The sequence below is a fragment of the Bufo gargarizans genome, chromosome 2 (assembly GCF_014858855.1).
Source record: "Bufo gargarizans isolate SCDJY-AF-19 chromosome 2, ASM1485885v1, whole genome shotgun sequence".
NCBI classification, from domain to species: Eukaryota; Metazoa; Chordata; class Amphibia; order Anura; family Bufonidae; genus Bufo; species Bufo gargarizans.
The window spans coordinates 475,921,042-475,938,655 of record NC_058081.1 but is presented as its reverse complement, the minus strand read 5'-3'; the positions used below and the strand labels follow the sequence as shown (position 1 = coordinate 475,938,655).

General features: G+C 42.8%; 1 protein-coding gene across 2 annotated transcripts in view; it reads right to left on the bottom strand.

The window, feature by feature from the left end:
- Positions 1-1,927: 1,927 nt before the first annotated feature.
- MAML1 (mastermind like transcriptional coactivator 1) overlaps positions 1,928-17,614 on the bottom strand; it is an 80,564-nt gene continuing 64,877 nt past the window's right edge. The window contains exons 2-5 of one of the 2 annotated variants that reach the window (XM_044281106.1): positions 14,429-15,862; positions 11,344-11,625; positions 8,917-9,031; positions 1,928-7,895 (exon numbers count right to left, since the gene is read on the bottom strand). In XM_044281106.1, the coding sequence (XP_044137041.1) occupies positions 6,895-7,895; positions 8,917-9,031; positions 11,344-11,625; positions 14,429-15,862 (2,832 nt within the window). In that variant the 3' untranslated portion in view covers positions 1,928-6,894. The remainder of the gene's footprint in view (positions 7,896-8,916; positions 9,032-11,343; positions 11,626-14,428; positions 15,863-17,614) is intronic. The other variant, XM_044281107.1, reaches the window with a different exon arrangement.

Genomic DNA, 17,614 nt, shown 5'->3' with positions numbered 1-17,614 from the left:
ACACTTTTTTTCAGCCTAGATGCGCAAAGGGGCCCAAATTCCTTTTAGGAGGGCATTTTTAGACATTTGGATCCCAGACTTCTTCTCACACTTTCGGGCCCCTAAAAAGCCAGGGCAGTATAAATACCCCACATGTGACCCCACTTTGGAAAGAAGACACCCCAAGGTATTCAATGAGGGGCATGGCGAGTTCCTAGAAATTATTTTTTTTTTGCATAAGTTAGCGGATATTGATTTTTTTTGTTTTTTTCTCACAAAGTCTCACTTTCCGCTAACTTAGGACAAAAATTTCAATCTTTCATGGACTCAATATGCCCCTCACGGAATACCTTGGAGTGTCTTCTTTCCAAAATGGGGTCACATGTGGGGTATTTATACTGCCCTGGCTTTTTAGGGGCCCTAAAGCGTGAGAAGAAGTCTGGAATATAAATGTCAAAAAATGTTTACGCATTTGGATTCCGTGAGGGGTATGGCGAGTTCATGTGAGATTTTATTTTTTGACACAAGTTAGTGGAATATGAGACTTTGTAAGAAAAAACAAAAACAAACAAAAAATTTCCGCTAACTTGTGCCAAAAAAAATGTCTGAATGGAGCCTTACAGGGGGGGGTGATCAATGACAGGGGGGGGGGTGATCAATGACAGGGGGGTGATCACCCATATAGACTCCCTGATCACCCCCCTGTCATTGATCACCCCCCTGTGAGGCTCCATTCAGACGTCCGTATAATTTTTACGGATCCATGGATCGGATCCGCAAAACACAAGCGGACGTCTGAATGGAGCCTTACAGGGGGGTTATCAATGACAGGGGGGTGATCAGGGTGATCACCCCCCTGTCACTGATCACCCCCCCTGTAAGGCTCCATTCAGACGTCCGCATGATTTTTACGGATCCATGGATCAGATCCGTAAAAATCATGCGGACGTCTGAATGGAGCCTTACAGGGGGGTGATCAATGACAGGGGGTGATCAGGGAGTGTATATGGGTGATCACCCGCCTGTCCTTGATCACCCCCCCTGTAAGGCTCCATTCAGACGTCCGTATGCTTTTTGCGGATCCGATCCATGTATCCGTAAAAATCATACGGACGTCTGAACGGAGCCTGACAGGGGGGTGATCAATGACAGGGCGGTGATCAATGACAGGGGGCTGATCAGGGAGTTTATATGGGGGTGATCATGGGTGATCAGGGGTTTATAAGGGGTTAATAAGTGACGGGGGGGGGGGGGGGGGGCTGTAGTGTAGTGTGGTGTTTGGTGCGACTGTACTGAGCTACCTGAGTCCTCTGGTGGTCGATCCTAACAAAAGGGACCACCAGAGGACCAGGTAGGAGGTATATTAGACGCTGTTATGAAAACAGCGTCTAATATACCTGTTAGGGGTTAAAAAATTCGGATCTCCAGCCTGCCAGCGAGCGATCGCCGCTGGCAGGCTGGAGATCCACTCGCTTACCTTCCGTTCCTGTGAGCGCACGCGCCTGTGTGCGCGCGTTCACAGGAAATCTCGGCTCTCGCGGGAGGACGCGTATATGCGTCCACCCAGAAGAGCAGGACCGCCGGCAGGACGCAATTCTGCGTACGGCGGTCCTGAGGTGGTTAAACTGCCAGGATGAGAGTTTGTCCTGATCTCAGTGGTTGCAGCAGGGACTTGGCTGTATATTGCATCTGAGGAAGTGCTGCCGTTTGTGCAAGACCATTGACAATGCCCATGTGATCAGAGCAATACATTTTCATTTTGATATGAGATGAATAGTTTTGGCGGACTGGTGCAGAGCTTCAACAGTTAGATTTGAATTTCACTTTGTTAATAAGTGTTATTTTTAATATACATTTTATAACATGCGAAGTTTGAAAAAGTTTTTGAAGAATTCGATTTGACGGAACTTTCTTTATCAAATAAAACACAACTTCATTGAAATACTCTAGCAAAATACTTTATTTTTTTGAATGGCAGAACATATGTGGATTTTCTCTTTTCAGTAAGCCATGGTATTTGTAGTACAAGAATAAAGTACTGTTTTAACACATTTTGAAAAAGAAAAAAAAAAGGCCAATGTTTAGAAAGTCATCTCCATTTACAAGCAAGGGGAGAAAAAAAAGTTACATACAACCCCCTAGACACAGGGGGGAAAAAAAATATATATATATAAAGAATTACAGTTTTTTAAAATCTATTAAAAAAGTTAAAAAATACAGTCAGGATCTAAATCTTTTTAAAATTTTTATATAAAACTGTAAACGATTATTTACAGAGGAAGTGAACTCAGAGGAGAAATACAGAACTGCTTGTATTGTTACCACTTACTTACTAATTAGCGGGTAATTATTACCTATGGTCCCGCAGCACTAGCAAGCACTTTATGTTCCACAGTGATAACTATTCCCTGCCCCATTCTGCTTAGGAACCAAGCCCACCCCCTACAAAAATAAGTTATTGCTAAGTGTATTGGTGCATAAAATTAGGAGAAAGGGACTGAAATGAGTGGAGCTACAGGCAGAAACACTGACAAGACAAACATCAAAAGGTTGACCAACAAAACAAAAATATTATGCCCATATTCAAAAATACTTTTGTACGCAGCATAACCGCTATCTTATATTACAGTTGCCAATCGACTGCATGTGATCAAGACCGCTCAGTGCATGGAAATTGCTATTTAAAAAAAAAAAAAAAAAAAAAGTACTCCTACTGCGGCAGCGATACCCGATGTGTTGTGGCCAAAATTGAAATTATTTTTCTGAAGCCCGCAACAGTGCATGGACAACCAATCATTATTCAAGAAAACTTAAGAAAATACAAAATTGACGGCTTTGTTTTCGGGAAGTCAAAATCGTGTGAGCAGTCATCAAATGTACTAGGCAAATCACTGGGAGAAAACAAAGAGCAAATGGTCACTTCTTCAGGAAAACTTTTGGGTGTAGGTTCCTGTGACTAATCATTCTGCCAGTGGGGCCCCAAACAATTTTATATCTTGTCCGATTGAAATTCCCAAAAGTACTGTCAACATTCCTTTAGGTTCAAAGCTCTTATCGGCATAGTTCCTTCTCCATTATGAAATAGCTTGGCCCTGTATAAAGGGTATTATTGCTATGTGTACTCTCAATAATAAAGATAATCACCATGCTACATTTGATACGCTAGTTTACTTTGTATAAAAGGTCTATCCAAGCCTTCTATGGTTTTCAGAGAACACTCAATTCATCCAGCTAAAAAGGTTTTTTCCGAGAGTACAATACTGATGACTAATCTAGATGCTCAAAAATATTGATGATAAATATTAGTCAGACACCCACCGATCAGCTTTTTGAAAGGGTGGCAGCAGTATACCAAGTACTGCGCCATGCATTATATAGTGGCTGTGCTTGGTATTGCAGCTCGGGCTCATTCACTCTAATGGAAATGAGCTGCACCTAGGTCAATGAATGTGAAGTCATTGGCCTAAGAATGTGAAATCAGTTGCCTGAGGATAGGCCACCAAAATTTTACTACCGGAAAAACTCTCTATATCATAATATACATTCCTTTGATAATGACCATGAAAAAATTAAATCTATGAAGCATGGAGTTATTACACTATTCCATTCGTTATTTGCATTATCTCTAAACAAAATAAACTATATACTATCCGTGACCATATTGGGCAATATTGACACATCTGCAATTTTCATATTTCCTTTCTATTCAAGAATTTTCATTGGTTCTGGATTACCTGTATCACAAACATTGAGGCAGACATTTTACCATAAAAACACCAAATTCATGAGATGCCACAATCCATTTGCTTGGAAGTGTTCACTGACTTCAAGCGTCATGCATGCCTCTCTGGAGGTGCAGAATTGTTAAATGCATAATTAGGAAAAATTTGTATAGACTGGAGCCACATCAGCACAACTGTGGAAATGTACTCCAGCGTTCCATAACTGTCATCTACAGGAAGAAATACAGAGCTAAAAGGGGAAATAACCAAGGTTTCTAAAAATGATGGTTTGTCACTCCCTCCAGATCTCTTGTGTAAGAAAGAATACAGTAACTTCCACAGTTTACTGTCTGCTCACAAAAAGTCCTTTAAGTTAACTACTCTGCAAACACATAGACCCATCGTTAGTGTACAAAGGATGGCATACAGAAGACTAGTCCACTTTAGTTTCAAAAACGTGGGCATCGATCTACAAAAAATGACTGCCTTACCCCACACTCAACCCCTTTTTTACATTATAAATCAAACACCACAAAAGACTAGTCAATTGCAGTAATTAAAATATATTGTTCTGTACCCAGGAAACTTGGTAGTGGGCTGCAAGGGGTACTGCAGCCTTGTGCCATTCAAGTGAGTGAGACAAAGCTGCAATACTCAGAAGATAATGCTACTAAGTGTATGACGTTTAGGAGTACAGTGCAGTGTAGACCGTGAAGAGGCTGCAGTGCTCACCCAAGTATTGTGGTCTCTTCAAGCCGCTGATCGGTAGGGATATTGAGAATCGGACCCCCACCGATCAGATATTTATGGCCTATCCTAAGACTAGTACATCAATATTATCTAGGAAAAGCCCTTTAAGGGCAACACCTATGCAACATTTAATAAGACAATTTAAGGGCCCTGACAAAAACTAGCCTACCATTACTGGGGGACTATAGGCTGCACAGACTTCTTTAACAGTACAGAAGTTCTGCCACAGCTTCTAAAAGGCACAATGGTGAAAAATCATGGACTGGTCCGAAGTGAAGAAAAATCTCAGGTCTAATGTACACTAGTAAATAGGTTAACTGTTATGTTACCTCCTAGTTTTAGATCATTGTCTACAACTCAAGACAAGTTCACAGCTAGAAAAAAAAAAAAAAAAGTGGACAAAGTAAAAAAAACAACCCAACCAGTTGAGACTCTAATGGGGAGGGAGCAGATCTCCTAAAAAATGTATTTGTGTATTAAGATGTTAGGTTATAAGAAAGGTCAACAATGTTATCTCTCATTTTTCAACTGACAAGTAACTTGTTTGTAATTTCAGTATACGTTTGATATTTCATAGAGAAAGTTTAGATTGTGATGGTCTGAGCGCCGAGACCCCCATTAATCTCTAGAACGGGGGGGGGGGGGAGAACGGCTTGCTTAGCGTGCCCTCTCTCCTCACTGGAGGACAGGAGGAAAGTCTATGGGCCTGCCTCATGCTAGGAGGCGATAGAAGTGCCTCTTTTCCCTCTAGAGTTCGTGGGGGTCTAAGCACTTAGACCCCCACTGATCTAAACTTGATCTGTCCCTTCGACATCAAAAGTTTACTGAAAGTACAGGTACACATTAGGTTCAATGAGCCCACTGCCAGCACCCTGGTTACACTCCATACAATGTGAAAGACTGTATGTGACGTGGGAGCCAAATAAACTAGAGCTATACCAAATGACGAACATATGACAGCAGGAAATCTCATCATTGCATAGCTTTATATGTGTATCAAGGTGTTTTTTAATGGAAGCAAGATCCATATAGTTAACATCTGGCAATGTATGTGTTTGGATGGCGCCATATCTATACAACTTGTACGTCGTAGTGTATCAGTCAGTAGAAGGTGTTGGTAGAATTTTTGTTATTTGCAATTATTCTCATAGGATATATTGCCTGAATATAATGGGGCGCCCAAGGTGCTGATCAGCAGGATTTCAAACTGAGCTTTCATTTGCAAGAGAAGACTGGATAAATCACAACTGCTAGAAATACACAAACCTTCTATACATGTTCCAAATGGTCATCAATCCTGCTCACTCAGGTTATAAAACTCTCTCTGTAAGGCAACTAGCCACAGCACAACCTCTCTCCCACTACTATAGTAAAAAGCCAGGTGATAAGGAAAGGGATCAAAAGGAAATTAAAGATCGGTGTATTCGGCAACATTCCTACAAGACAAACATTTTGGGCACTTTATTATTTCTTACTTTTATGCATCGTTTAGTGTTCCTTTACTACTAGGTCAGTTGATCCTTAGCAATATTCTTCAGCATTTTTTTCTGCATGTTCTATTACCAACAATGTAACAGTTTCTGGTATGTTGCTAAGGAGCAATGGACTGAATTTTAAATGCAATGCAGCAAATCTCGACATAATTCCTTCTCACTGGAGGACAGCAGGAGGCTTTCCATCTCATTCTTCAGGTTTGTTTTTTATAAACTCATTTTTCTAGTAATTATTGAACGAAGGGGTGTACAACTAGAACAGTGATGGAACAACTTTTTAAGATCAATAAAAATGCAAGATTATATAATACATATACAGGGCACAGAGTTGGGAGCTGGAGCTGCTGTTCTTTCCTAAAGCTCCGACAGTGAATATTCTTCTAGATATTACAAAAATAAAAAGGAATCGTGAAGTTTACAGTTAAGGCCCTAGGAACAAAACAGCTTCTCAGCCAGCAAGAGAAGACACAGAGCACATCTCTGGTGGGCAATTTCACAGTGGGGCGAGGTACAGCAATAATGGGGTTTTGTGATGAAGTTGCCACAACCAGGGGTAAACACAGTGATGAGATTTAAGCTATAGCTTACAAATACAGGACAAAACAAAAAAGTAGCATTCAACTGGCTCTCTGCTACTGAGGACCTACCATTCCCCACAGTGCTTATGAAAAATAAGGCATTTGTAGAGATAGGGAGAGGGGTCCTGCCATCATTAATGACAGACGGGCAGTGGCGAGCAGAAAAACCCACATATGCTCCAGGCATTTGTGGTCAACAGGGGTAGGAAAGGAAGCAGCAGGCCATTGTATGTTCCAGCCTCAAGGACAACAGCATCTCAATGGCACAGGTTTTTGGTCCAAAGAAAATTTACATTTAAGTTTTTCATATTTTTTCATAAAATGCACCAAAATGTTCTCAAAACCATTATGTAAAAAATCTCAGGCTCTGTATCAATGGTTCCCCAAAAACTCATCCAAGTCATTCATCCACTCTTCTGCGGAAGTCCTGTCTTTGAGCAAGCAGTCCAACAAATCTGCGTCCCCTGACAAGTTCTGTAACCCAGCGTTGCCCGACTGTCCACCAAATCCAAACTGCATGTCCTGACCTGTTGCTCTAACCTGGTAATTTTGATTACAATGAAGCCCAACTCTGTTAGCCATTTGTTGACCTGGGTTCTGGCTGAACGCTGTCAAGTCTGACACTGCTTGGTTCATCACAGGTAAGACCTGCTGGTTAGGTGTCGGCTGCTGAGTGGCAGGATTTGTCCTTTGTTGTGAAGCCAAATTTTGCATCATCTGACCAGGGACGGAACCGTTCAACGAGTTCATAGGTCGACCAGCTCCTAGACCAACTTGTGGAAGGCCCTGGACAAATTGTTGGTTAGGTATCTTGTGGTGATTCTGCTGGAGATGAAAACCAGGATTGGCAGTATTAAATGCACCCAAGCCAGTATTTCCTTGAGCCTGATTGTTAATGTTTTGGATTTGTTGATGTTGCCATCCTGGATTTTGAGATGCCATGGCAGCAGGCATTCTTGGCATCTGGCTCTTAGATATAGCAGGGTTCATCCCTGCTTTATTATGCTGTGCTGCCAGAGCAGAATTTGCCATAGGGTTTGGTCCATAACCAGTGGGTAGTGTGTTTCCTTGACCCATGTTTGGCTGCCTCTGTATCTGTGGCTGTCCATTAGACATGTTACCCTGTGCTGCATGATTTTGAACCATCTGTGGGAGACCAGATCCCATGTTGTACATTCCGCTACGCTGCACATTCTGCATATTGGGGTATTGGGAAACAGCTCGTTCTTGAGAATTTGCAACAGAAGACAAGGGTGGAACTGTGGCATGCCCCCCTCCCATCTGAAGCATAGACTGTGACTGAGTAAACATGCGTGGACTTCCTGAAGTCTGATGCGCCATATTGTTCACTCCAGGCATAACTGAAGTTGACCCTACAAAAGAAACAGAAGAATCATGGTAGATGTTTAGTTTATTTACCTCTGAACTGTCATGCTTACCTTTGCCCTCATGGACAGAAGAGCCTGAATATGCAGAAGCCCACTCGGGGACCACAGGCTTTTGCCTTCGGCAGCTGCTGAGCCCAATGTGCCATTGTTCTTAAGCTAGGGCCACATAATAACAATGCTTGTACAGCACGCAGCTGTGTGTATGTGGTTCGTCCTAATAATAAATTAGCACTAGTGCCACCAGTTGGGAGATAACTATCCTTATAAATCAATGTTAGACCTTGTGACAAAATTTAGGATTATTTCCAAGCCAGTATATCATCTGTAGACCGCTGCTTTGGTGGTTATTGCAACCTTATTAGTGCAGAACAGACTTTGCTGGGTGAGAGGCCCTTTTCAGGGACAGGGGAGGACCTTGTGGAGAGCACCTAGTAGATGTAAAAGCATCTTATAGGCCAAGGCAGTGCTCAGTGGGGGAAAATGTATAAAAATTAGCCCTCACCAAAAACAACAACAAAAAAAACTGTGCCTCTGAGGGCAGTGAAACACTTCTGCCTCTTTATACTCTGGTCTATTTCCCAAAAAGTGAATGCCTACAGAAGATGGACATCAAATCATGCACATAGGATTCCTGTTGCATCTCAAAGGTTTGCCCAAAATAAAGCCCTTGTCAATCATAACCTTGATGCAGATTTAATGCTTTACTGTACAACTTCTGATTCTCAAATGTTGAGAAGTATTCTATAATAATGGTCTATACAAACTAATGAAAAACTATATTCAGAAACACTTTCTAATATGATAGTGTTAAACCCATTTTATATACATAATTATGAGATTTCCTTTAGACATAACTACATATTGACTTTTACAGGAAAGTGCAGTGGGCATGCTCTGTGACATGTGTAGGTCACAATGATGTTACTTTTTACTGCAATTCAGTTTTTTTTTTTTTCTGATCAACAGTTCCCTTTTGCACACGCTTGAAAATGCTTAGTGACCTCACCTGGAAAAGGGCCTACTGTCTGCTGTGGATATGAATTCTGCTGCTGGTCCTGGTACTGAGGAGGAGGTCTGGTAAGGTGCCGCTGTAGTTGCTCCTGTTGGTGCCTTTGCTTCTCCTTTTATGAAAACAAAAATGTAATACACAAGGTCATAACGCTGAAACACTCAATGGCATCAGTACATGTGACAATGGAAACACTGGTCTGGAAAGGCTTTATAACATAAAAGGCAGTTCTCTTTTCACTGTACAGCTTGACTGCTAAGAGCTCTGACAGTATGCAACTGGTGTAGAAAAGTGCAGGTCAGCTCCACACATTCTGCGATCCAGACAGTCTGTTTGCTGCACAGCAATCCCAAGCTCAGAGAGTCAGCGCTATTGTAGATCCATAAAACGTCCTTGTTTATTGAAACATCATTAACCCTTTCAGCCCTGAAGGGCTTTTCATTTTTGTGTTGCTGCTCTATTTTCTGGCGGTGCAGAGGCATGGACAGAAACACTATGGAAGCACTCCGTAGTGCTTCCGGCGCCTCAGTTTTGCACCGCAGCTACGGATTGCGAACCCATTCAAGTAAATGGGTTTGCGGGCTGCAGTACAGGCCACGGCCGTTTGCATGAGGCCTTATGGGTTTTGTTTTTACGAAATTCCCTGTGCAGTAAGACTGGCCTGTTACCTTCAGTTTCAGTCTTAGTACAATTACAACAATACCACATTTATATCGTTTTTTCTTGTGTTTTAACACTAAATAAATAAAATAAATACTTTGGAAAAGAAAATTTATTTTCATCGCCATATCGGACCGCCATAACTTTTTTTTATATCGTTACGTCTAGAGAGCTGCATGAAGGCTAATTTTTGGTGGCGCAATCTGTAGTTTTTATTAAAGGGGTTCTGCACTTTCAATTAACTGATGATCTATCCTCTGGATAGAGCATCAGCTTCTGATCGGCGGGGGTCCGACACCCGGGACCCCCGCCGATCAGCTGTTTGAGAAGGCAGCAGCGCTCCAGCCTTCTCACTGTTTACCGCCGGGCCGCCCGCCCACTGACGTCACGACTTGTATCAACTACAGTGGGCGCGGCTAAGCTCTGTTCACTTGAATGGAGCTTAGCCGCGCCCACTGTAGTTGATACAAGTCGTGACGTCAGTGGGCAGGCGGCCCGGCGGTAAACAGTGAGAAGGCCGCGGCGCTGCTGGAGCGCCGCTGCCTTCTCAAACAGCTGATCGGCGGGGGTCCCGGGTGTCGGACCCCCGCCGATCAGAAGCTGCTGATCTATCCAGAGGATAGATCATCAGTTAATTGAAAGTGCAGAACCCCTTTAATACTATTTTTGAGTGAATATAACTTTTTGATCACTGTTTAAAGTTTGTTTTTGGGGAAGTGACAAAAAATTGTGATTCTGTAATTTTGATATTCTTTCCAGCGTTCACAGTATGGGATAAATACATTTATATTATAACAGTTTGGGCATTTTGGGACATGGCAATCACTAGTTATTTTTTTGTAATTATGGTACAAATGGGGCGATTTCAATTTTATTGCTTTAGATCCCCGCCCACCCCCAAAATAAAAAAAATTATTTTTTAAACTTTTTTGTTCAACCTAGATTGCTTCTCCTTTACATTGACTTTGCAATTCATTGCAGATTTGCAATGTAATTATGGAGACCTGCCATCTGGGCTCGATAGCACTACAACAGCATGGGTTTCATAAGGGAGACCCAAGTGATCACTGTATGGGAGATCTGTTCAGGACCCAGGAACGCAGAGCTCCAGGGTTTTACCTTCCGAGATGCTGTGGTCACAATTGACTTTGGCAACTGAGTGGCTAAATGTCCGCAATCTGCGTTATCACGGATCAGACATTAGTCCGGGGTGTCTGTTCAAAACAGTAGAAACCAGGCAGCTATGGTGACCACTGTGCTCGTGAGCAGGCGCCATCTTTAAAGATCCATATACGGCAATGGTCGGTAAGGGGGTTAAAATCAAGACTATCAATTCATGGACATTGCAGAAAAAAGGACACTAACAGTTCTTTCTTCTGCATTGTCCATGAATTATTGATGGAATTAGCTTACCGAGGGTGACATATTAACCTGACAGATCAGCTTTAATGCTCGCCCACACAAGTGTATGTGCACCGTGCCCATCTTGCGGCCATGTGCACTCTATATCCTGAGTGAGGACTTGAATGGGCACGCAATCCTCTAGATAGGGAACGGTATGTAGAGGAGGCATGGATCGGAAGCCCTTTGGAGATTTAGGTCCGTTCCTCCAAATAAAAATTTTTTTTTTTTTTGCAATGTGGACTGTCTCTTGCAGATCGCGGACCCATTCAAGTCAGTGCACACACGCTTGTGTGCATGAGCCCCTAAAAGGTAAAGGTCTCATTCATGCCAGTCTTAGGCCTTCATGAGACAAGAACATACCTGCTCTGCCAGCAGCTGCTGCTGTTGCTGCTGTCGCTGACCGAGAAGATACTGCTGTTTCTGCTGCTCCAGGAGTAACTGCTGCTTCTGCTCTCGCTGTTTCTGTTGTTCTAGGAGAAGCTGCTGTTGTTGCTGCTGTTTCATCAGGGCTTGCTGTTGACTGTTCAGGTAAGGTGCATTTCCATGGTTACCAGCCATGGACACAGTAGGGGGCTGTGCCACCACACCAGGTCCTCCCACAGACACAGGGACACGAGCCACATTGGGCTGTGGATTCTGGTCCTATAAAGTATCCAGAGAGAAAGGGGAAAATGCCACATTAAGCCGACAAACCATTCATTCGAGTCCTTCAAATACTGAAAGCAATCAAAGTCTATAGACATTTCCTTACAGTTTAACCCTATTTTTCCATTTTCGGTTTTTACTCCCTGCCTTAATTTTCCATCCACATAGCTGTATAAGAGTTTCAATTTTATTTTTTGTGGGACAAGTTGTACTTTCTAATAGCACCATTTTATAATGCATACGTAGTGGGAAGCTGGAACATAAATTCCTAATAGGGTGGAAAAGGCAAAAAATAAAAATCTGCCATCATTTTATGTGTTTCATTTTTATGCTGTCCCCAGTTTGGTAAAACTAACCCGTTCCCTTCATTCTCCAGGTCAGTACGATTACTGCGATAACACATTCATACAGTTTTTCTTACATTAATATAGACGGAAAAAAATAATCTTTGCATTGCCATCTTCTTTTTATAGTTAAGTCTATGGAGTTATGTCAGAGCCATGTGTTTATCGACAACATTTTTGAGTGCGTATCATTTTCTGATCTTATTTTACAACAACTGAATCTGCAGTTTTGATTTATTTTTAGTCACTCACCATATGGGATACACTTATATTTTAATAGTATGGGTGTTTTGGGATGCCTATGATCTTTCATTATATTCCTATAAAGTCTTTCCACAGGTAGGGCTCCATAGAAACTTCACTGTGGCAAGCCTCGGAGGGTTCAGAAGGCCAAGGTTGCCACAGCAATTGAACGACTCCCTCGATCTCAACGTGGGTGATCCGTTTGGGCCCTGGGAGTGCAGTGCTCCTGAGGAAAGACTGCTCAGATGCAGTTTAAAAAATTCTGTGATAGGTGTCCTTGTGTTAAACTGCAGATACTCAGCGCGAGTGGGTGCCATATTATAAGAGGACCTTTCACCTGAAAATGAGCGTTAAACTAAAGATATAGCCTTACTTACATGCCCCCCGGTATCGCTTATTCAGTCATTCATTTTTCAATCAGTGCCCCCGTTTGTCCGCGCTGCCCCCCAGAATATGTGTCGCCTTGTATGCTAATGAGCCATTCGGCTCATTTGGGCAGGCCTTCAAAAGTTCTCCCGGGCGTGTCATTCTTCTCCCTGGCACGGAGCGCATCCGATTAGCACGCTCCGCTTTTAGCCAGGGAGAAGACCCTCCAGTTCTCGCGAGATCTGGAGCGATTTCATCCATCCGCAGCCATCTCGCCAGAATTGGAGGGTCTTCTCCCTGGCTAAGAGTGGAGCGCACTGATTGGACGCTCCGTGCCAGGGAGAAGAATGACACAACCGGAAGAACTTTTGAAGGCCTGCCCAAATGAGCCGAATGGCACATTAGCATACAAGGCGGCAAATATTCTTTGGGGCAGCATGGACAAACGGGGGCACTGATTGAAAAATTACTGAATAAGCAATACCGGGGGGGTATTGCCATACACAAGATGAACGCCTGCAAAACTCCCCAATTGCGGTGGGACCAGCGAACCATCTATGTATTTGTATCGGGTGTCTCAACTCTGACCAACAGCAGATGATGGGAATATAAGGATTGGTATGTTGGATTTACACATGCCGCATTCTTTGTTCTCACAGGAGATGAGCTGACTAAGGGCACTATTCAGCTGCATGATTTTTGGGCCAATTATCAGGAACAAGCGTTTATAGGATTAACAAGCAAAATACTTGTTTGTCAGCACTGTTGGCATTTTTCCATCAGGATGTTGCCGATAATCAACAGAACTGTACGAGGGAGAAATTACCGTGGTACAATCAATTTAAATTGGTTTGTGTAACCAGGCCAGTGCATACGAGTACGGATGGATGCGTCATCATCCATTGACGCTCACACTGCCCAAACAATGGGCAGTGTAATAAAACCCTTATTTCCCCTATCCCTACTGAGGACACAAGCTGATTAGAGACATGAGGTATTAATCTGAAGATCTTAGCTGGATCTGCATAAAATCAGCCAGCAGATTTGTACCCATGACACTGGCTGACCTGTAGCATGCGAGTGTGGCAGCTGAAGGCATCCGTGTTGGTACCATGTTCATATGTGCCCACATTACCGAGAAGAATGCTTTAATTTATGCAAATGAGCCTCTAGGAGCCAGACATCATGATGTTTACACTGCCTGGTCCTATCACAGTGATGAGGGGGCGGCAGTTGCAGAGAGAGCAGAGCCTCTAGGTGTAATGGCAACGACCCCATTAACCCCAGAGGCTCATTTGCATATAATAAAACAATTTTTCTCAGTAATGCTAGCAGATATGAACCTGGGACCAATACAGATGCTTTCAGCTGCCAAGTGCACATGCAACAGGTCAGCCAGTTTCATAGGTACCAATCTGCTGACAGATGCCCTTTAACAGAAGTCAGATAAAAGAAGGGGTGGCTATTTTTGATCTGCCAACAGGAGATATTGCAATTCTAGCCATACACATGAGATAACGAATATCTGGCCGACAGCCACCTCTCACCATTACACATGTAAGGCTGGACTGAGAATGTATGTGTTCTGAATATAAGAAAGGTCCTGCTAGACACCTTAGGTGGCGGCTTATCTCCTCGAGAACACAAAGATTGGAAAGAGTTGGGCATCCCCATACAAATTAAATGGTGGGCCGATCCTACCCAAATCGGTGCATTTGTCCAGCTTTAGTGGCTGGAGGAATATATTGGTAGTTCAATGTCCACCATGCAATGTGGTCTAATCAGGTTCTCGAATATTTATACACAATTTTATTTTCCATTTTACACGGCAATGTCATGGCACTTACCTGCCCATGTGATACTAATGGTCTATAAGGAATTCCAGCCTTCTGTTTCATCATAAACATTCGGCTCTGTTCCTCTGTCATTGGAGGCAATTGCTGCTGCGAGGACTGCTGCTGCCTCTGCTGGAGATATGATATCATTACATTCTTGTTCTGATTTTGGGTTACAACCCCTGGACCACAGTCTGCCTCATAATGTGAGAGGGGTATGGTGTTGCCATAATCCAGCATGGCATTGGGACCTACAGACTGGTTGGGATTTAAACCGCTTGATTGTTTATGACCAATCATGTTGACGTGGTTGGGCTGCATGTAGGAGCCTCCCCCACGGGGGGAATTTTTGTTCATTTTAGGCATCATAAGTTTCTGGTTATTAAAGTCTTGTTGGTAAACAGAAGGGCTGGTTGGTTTGTCCATGCTATACGGAACACCTAGAGGACTTTGAGAAGATCTTGACTGTTGCCAGTTGGTCATTTGATTTGACTGATGGACCTGCTGAGCCTGTTGCTGGTTTTGCAGCAACTGGTCCCTCTTTTGCTTAGCTGCAATCTGCTGAAGTTGGTGTGCTGAGGACATCTCTTTGGTAGTTCCAGCACTCTGTCCACTCATTAATACATTGGGTAAAGGTCTCTGCACATTCTGCGACTGGTTTGGAGGCTGCATTGCTGTCTGGTTAGATGATTCTGTCCCAGAAGACTGCTGGAACACCGTCTGGGAACCACCTACCACTGGAGATGAACTGCTTGTAGGCACTGAAGTAGCTCCACCAAAAGGTGACGACCTGACTTGTGGTGACCTGACTTGTGGTGACCCAAGGGAATCCTGCTCAAATGTTGCAGGAGAAAACTCAGTTTTGATGTGAATGTCTTGTGTTGATGGGGTCTGTGTAGCAGAATTTGAGGCATCATTGTCCTTTTTGTCCTCAAAGTCGTCATTGAAAATATCCTTCATGTCCTCATCAGGAACAGATTTGTTAAGTTCCTCGATGAGTTCCTTCCATTCCTGTTCATTCAGGTTAAGGTCTGGCATCAAATTATTTTGAGACATGGACCCACCAACTCCAGAAAGCATACATGGCAAGTCATCCACGGGCTCCTGCTTCATTTCTTTGCCAAGGCAAAGTGTGAAGTCATCAGCATCTCCATTACCATTTAGCTGCAAACCAGCATCTGGGAGACACTTTTTACTGACACCATCAAGTCCAATTGAATGGCTGCCATTTAACTGCAAAGAATCTCCATTGGGAGGCTTACTATCCAGCTGATGCAAGGGAGAAACTGGAGGCATCCCATTCGATGATCCAATCACTGATGTTAGTCCATCATCATGTCGGAGCTTCTTGGACACTGAGAAGATATCTCCAAATCCATTTTGTTGATCCCCATTTTGAGGCGAAGCTGCACTATCCAGCTTTCTTTTAACGGTTTCATGAAGCTGCTGGAAAAAGAGAAAAATAATCAGTTGTGCAGAAAGAGAAACAAAATTCAAAAATTGTTCATGTGAACTTAAAAAAAAAAAAAAAAAAAAAAAAAAAAAAAAAGCGCCACAACACGGTAAATCTACTTTAAGTCAGTGAATTAAGAACATTCCGGATTACATTTATAGCTGTTATCCATAGACAGATGTGGGTATCAGAAGTACACACAGCTCTCTCCATTCATTTCTATAGGAGTTACGGAAGAGCAGCTCATGCCCACCTCTAATCAGTACCCTGCTGTCCCCCTGGTCAGGAGCTTGGGTGGGTGTGGATTTCAAAAGGTAGGACGCACAACTCTCAGCCATATCCTGCACAGTGCAAGTAAACAAATTGTATATATGCTCTTTAGCAATTATCACAGCTGTACACCAGGGGGCAGTAACAACTAATGTTTTAGTCCACAGTCACACAAAACAGAAGCTCCGCTCAAAGTGGCAGCCAAACAAATTCCACTGTGGTTATAGTGACCTTTTCGGATAAAATGTGTCCTCCCAGCTTGAGCTTTCCAAGTTCTATGGACTTACAACGTATGTAGGAGTTTCTTACAGATCTAAGACCAGATCTGTGTACTTAACAGCCTATTATTTGCATTACTAAAACGAATTCCGGCAAATTGTTGCTTTCTGCCTTTTCTACCTACTTCCTCCATTCACTTCTATGGAAACATGCAAGCAAGAAGTGGGACCTGCATACAGGAGGCCAAGTGCTTTTAGCTGTTATCAGAACTACCACAGTGAACAGGGGGAGCAGTGCATGGGTGGCAACCTCTCCATCTTGAAAATGATGACACATTTAACCATTAGGGGACCTTGCAATTTTCTGTTATCGCTTTTCACTCCCCGCCTTCCCATAGTCATTAACTTCTAATTCTGCCACAGTTTTTTTTTTTTTTTTTTTACAGAATTTACTGTGGTAAAATTGGCCTGTTACCTTTATTCTCCAGGTCAGTATGATTACAATGATATCACAAAATCCTTGACAAAAAATATTTTTCTCTCATCAGCATATTCTGACCCCTATAACTTTTTTGAAGTTGTGTGAGGGCCAATTTTTCAGGGATACCATTCTAACGTGTGTGTGACTGATCGCTTTCCATTACATTTTTTTTTTTTTTTTGGGGGGGGGGGGGGGGTGTTGCTGAAGTGCCAAAAAATGGCCAATTTGCTGTTTCTAGTTTTTCTTTTCCGTTACACCATTCGTTGTATGGGATGATTATGGTTATATTTTAATGGTACAGGCCTTTTCGCACGTGGCAATGCCCATGATCTGCATTTTATTTTTATTGGATTTTCAATCATTAGATTGCCCATTATGTTCGGTGATGGCTATGTAGCCATCATTGAACACTTCATTTACAATATTCCAATACAGTGCTGCCACCTGGTGAGCTGTATTGGTATATTTTAGTAATAACTGTCGGAGCCTGCTTGAGGCTTTCGGCTATTACACTAATGTAACTGGTTGCCCGATCTTGGCCGCTATGATGGAAGCGAGCTGCTCCTGCTTGCGTATAGCTCACTTGTAGTGGTCAACTCATCTAAGGGTTTAAAACGTATTCGATCAGCCTTATGGCTGATCACATACATCCACTGTGGGTCTCTGTATCTTTAAAATGCCAACTTCCGCTGTACATGTACATCGGAGGTAGTAAAGGGGTTAAATACAAAACTATATTAGAAAGTTACACAACCTAAACGGGTCGTCATACTGCA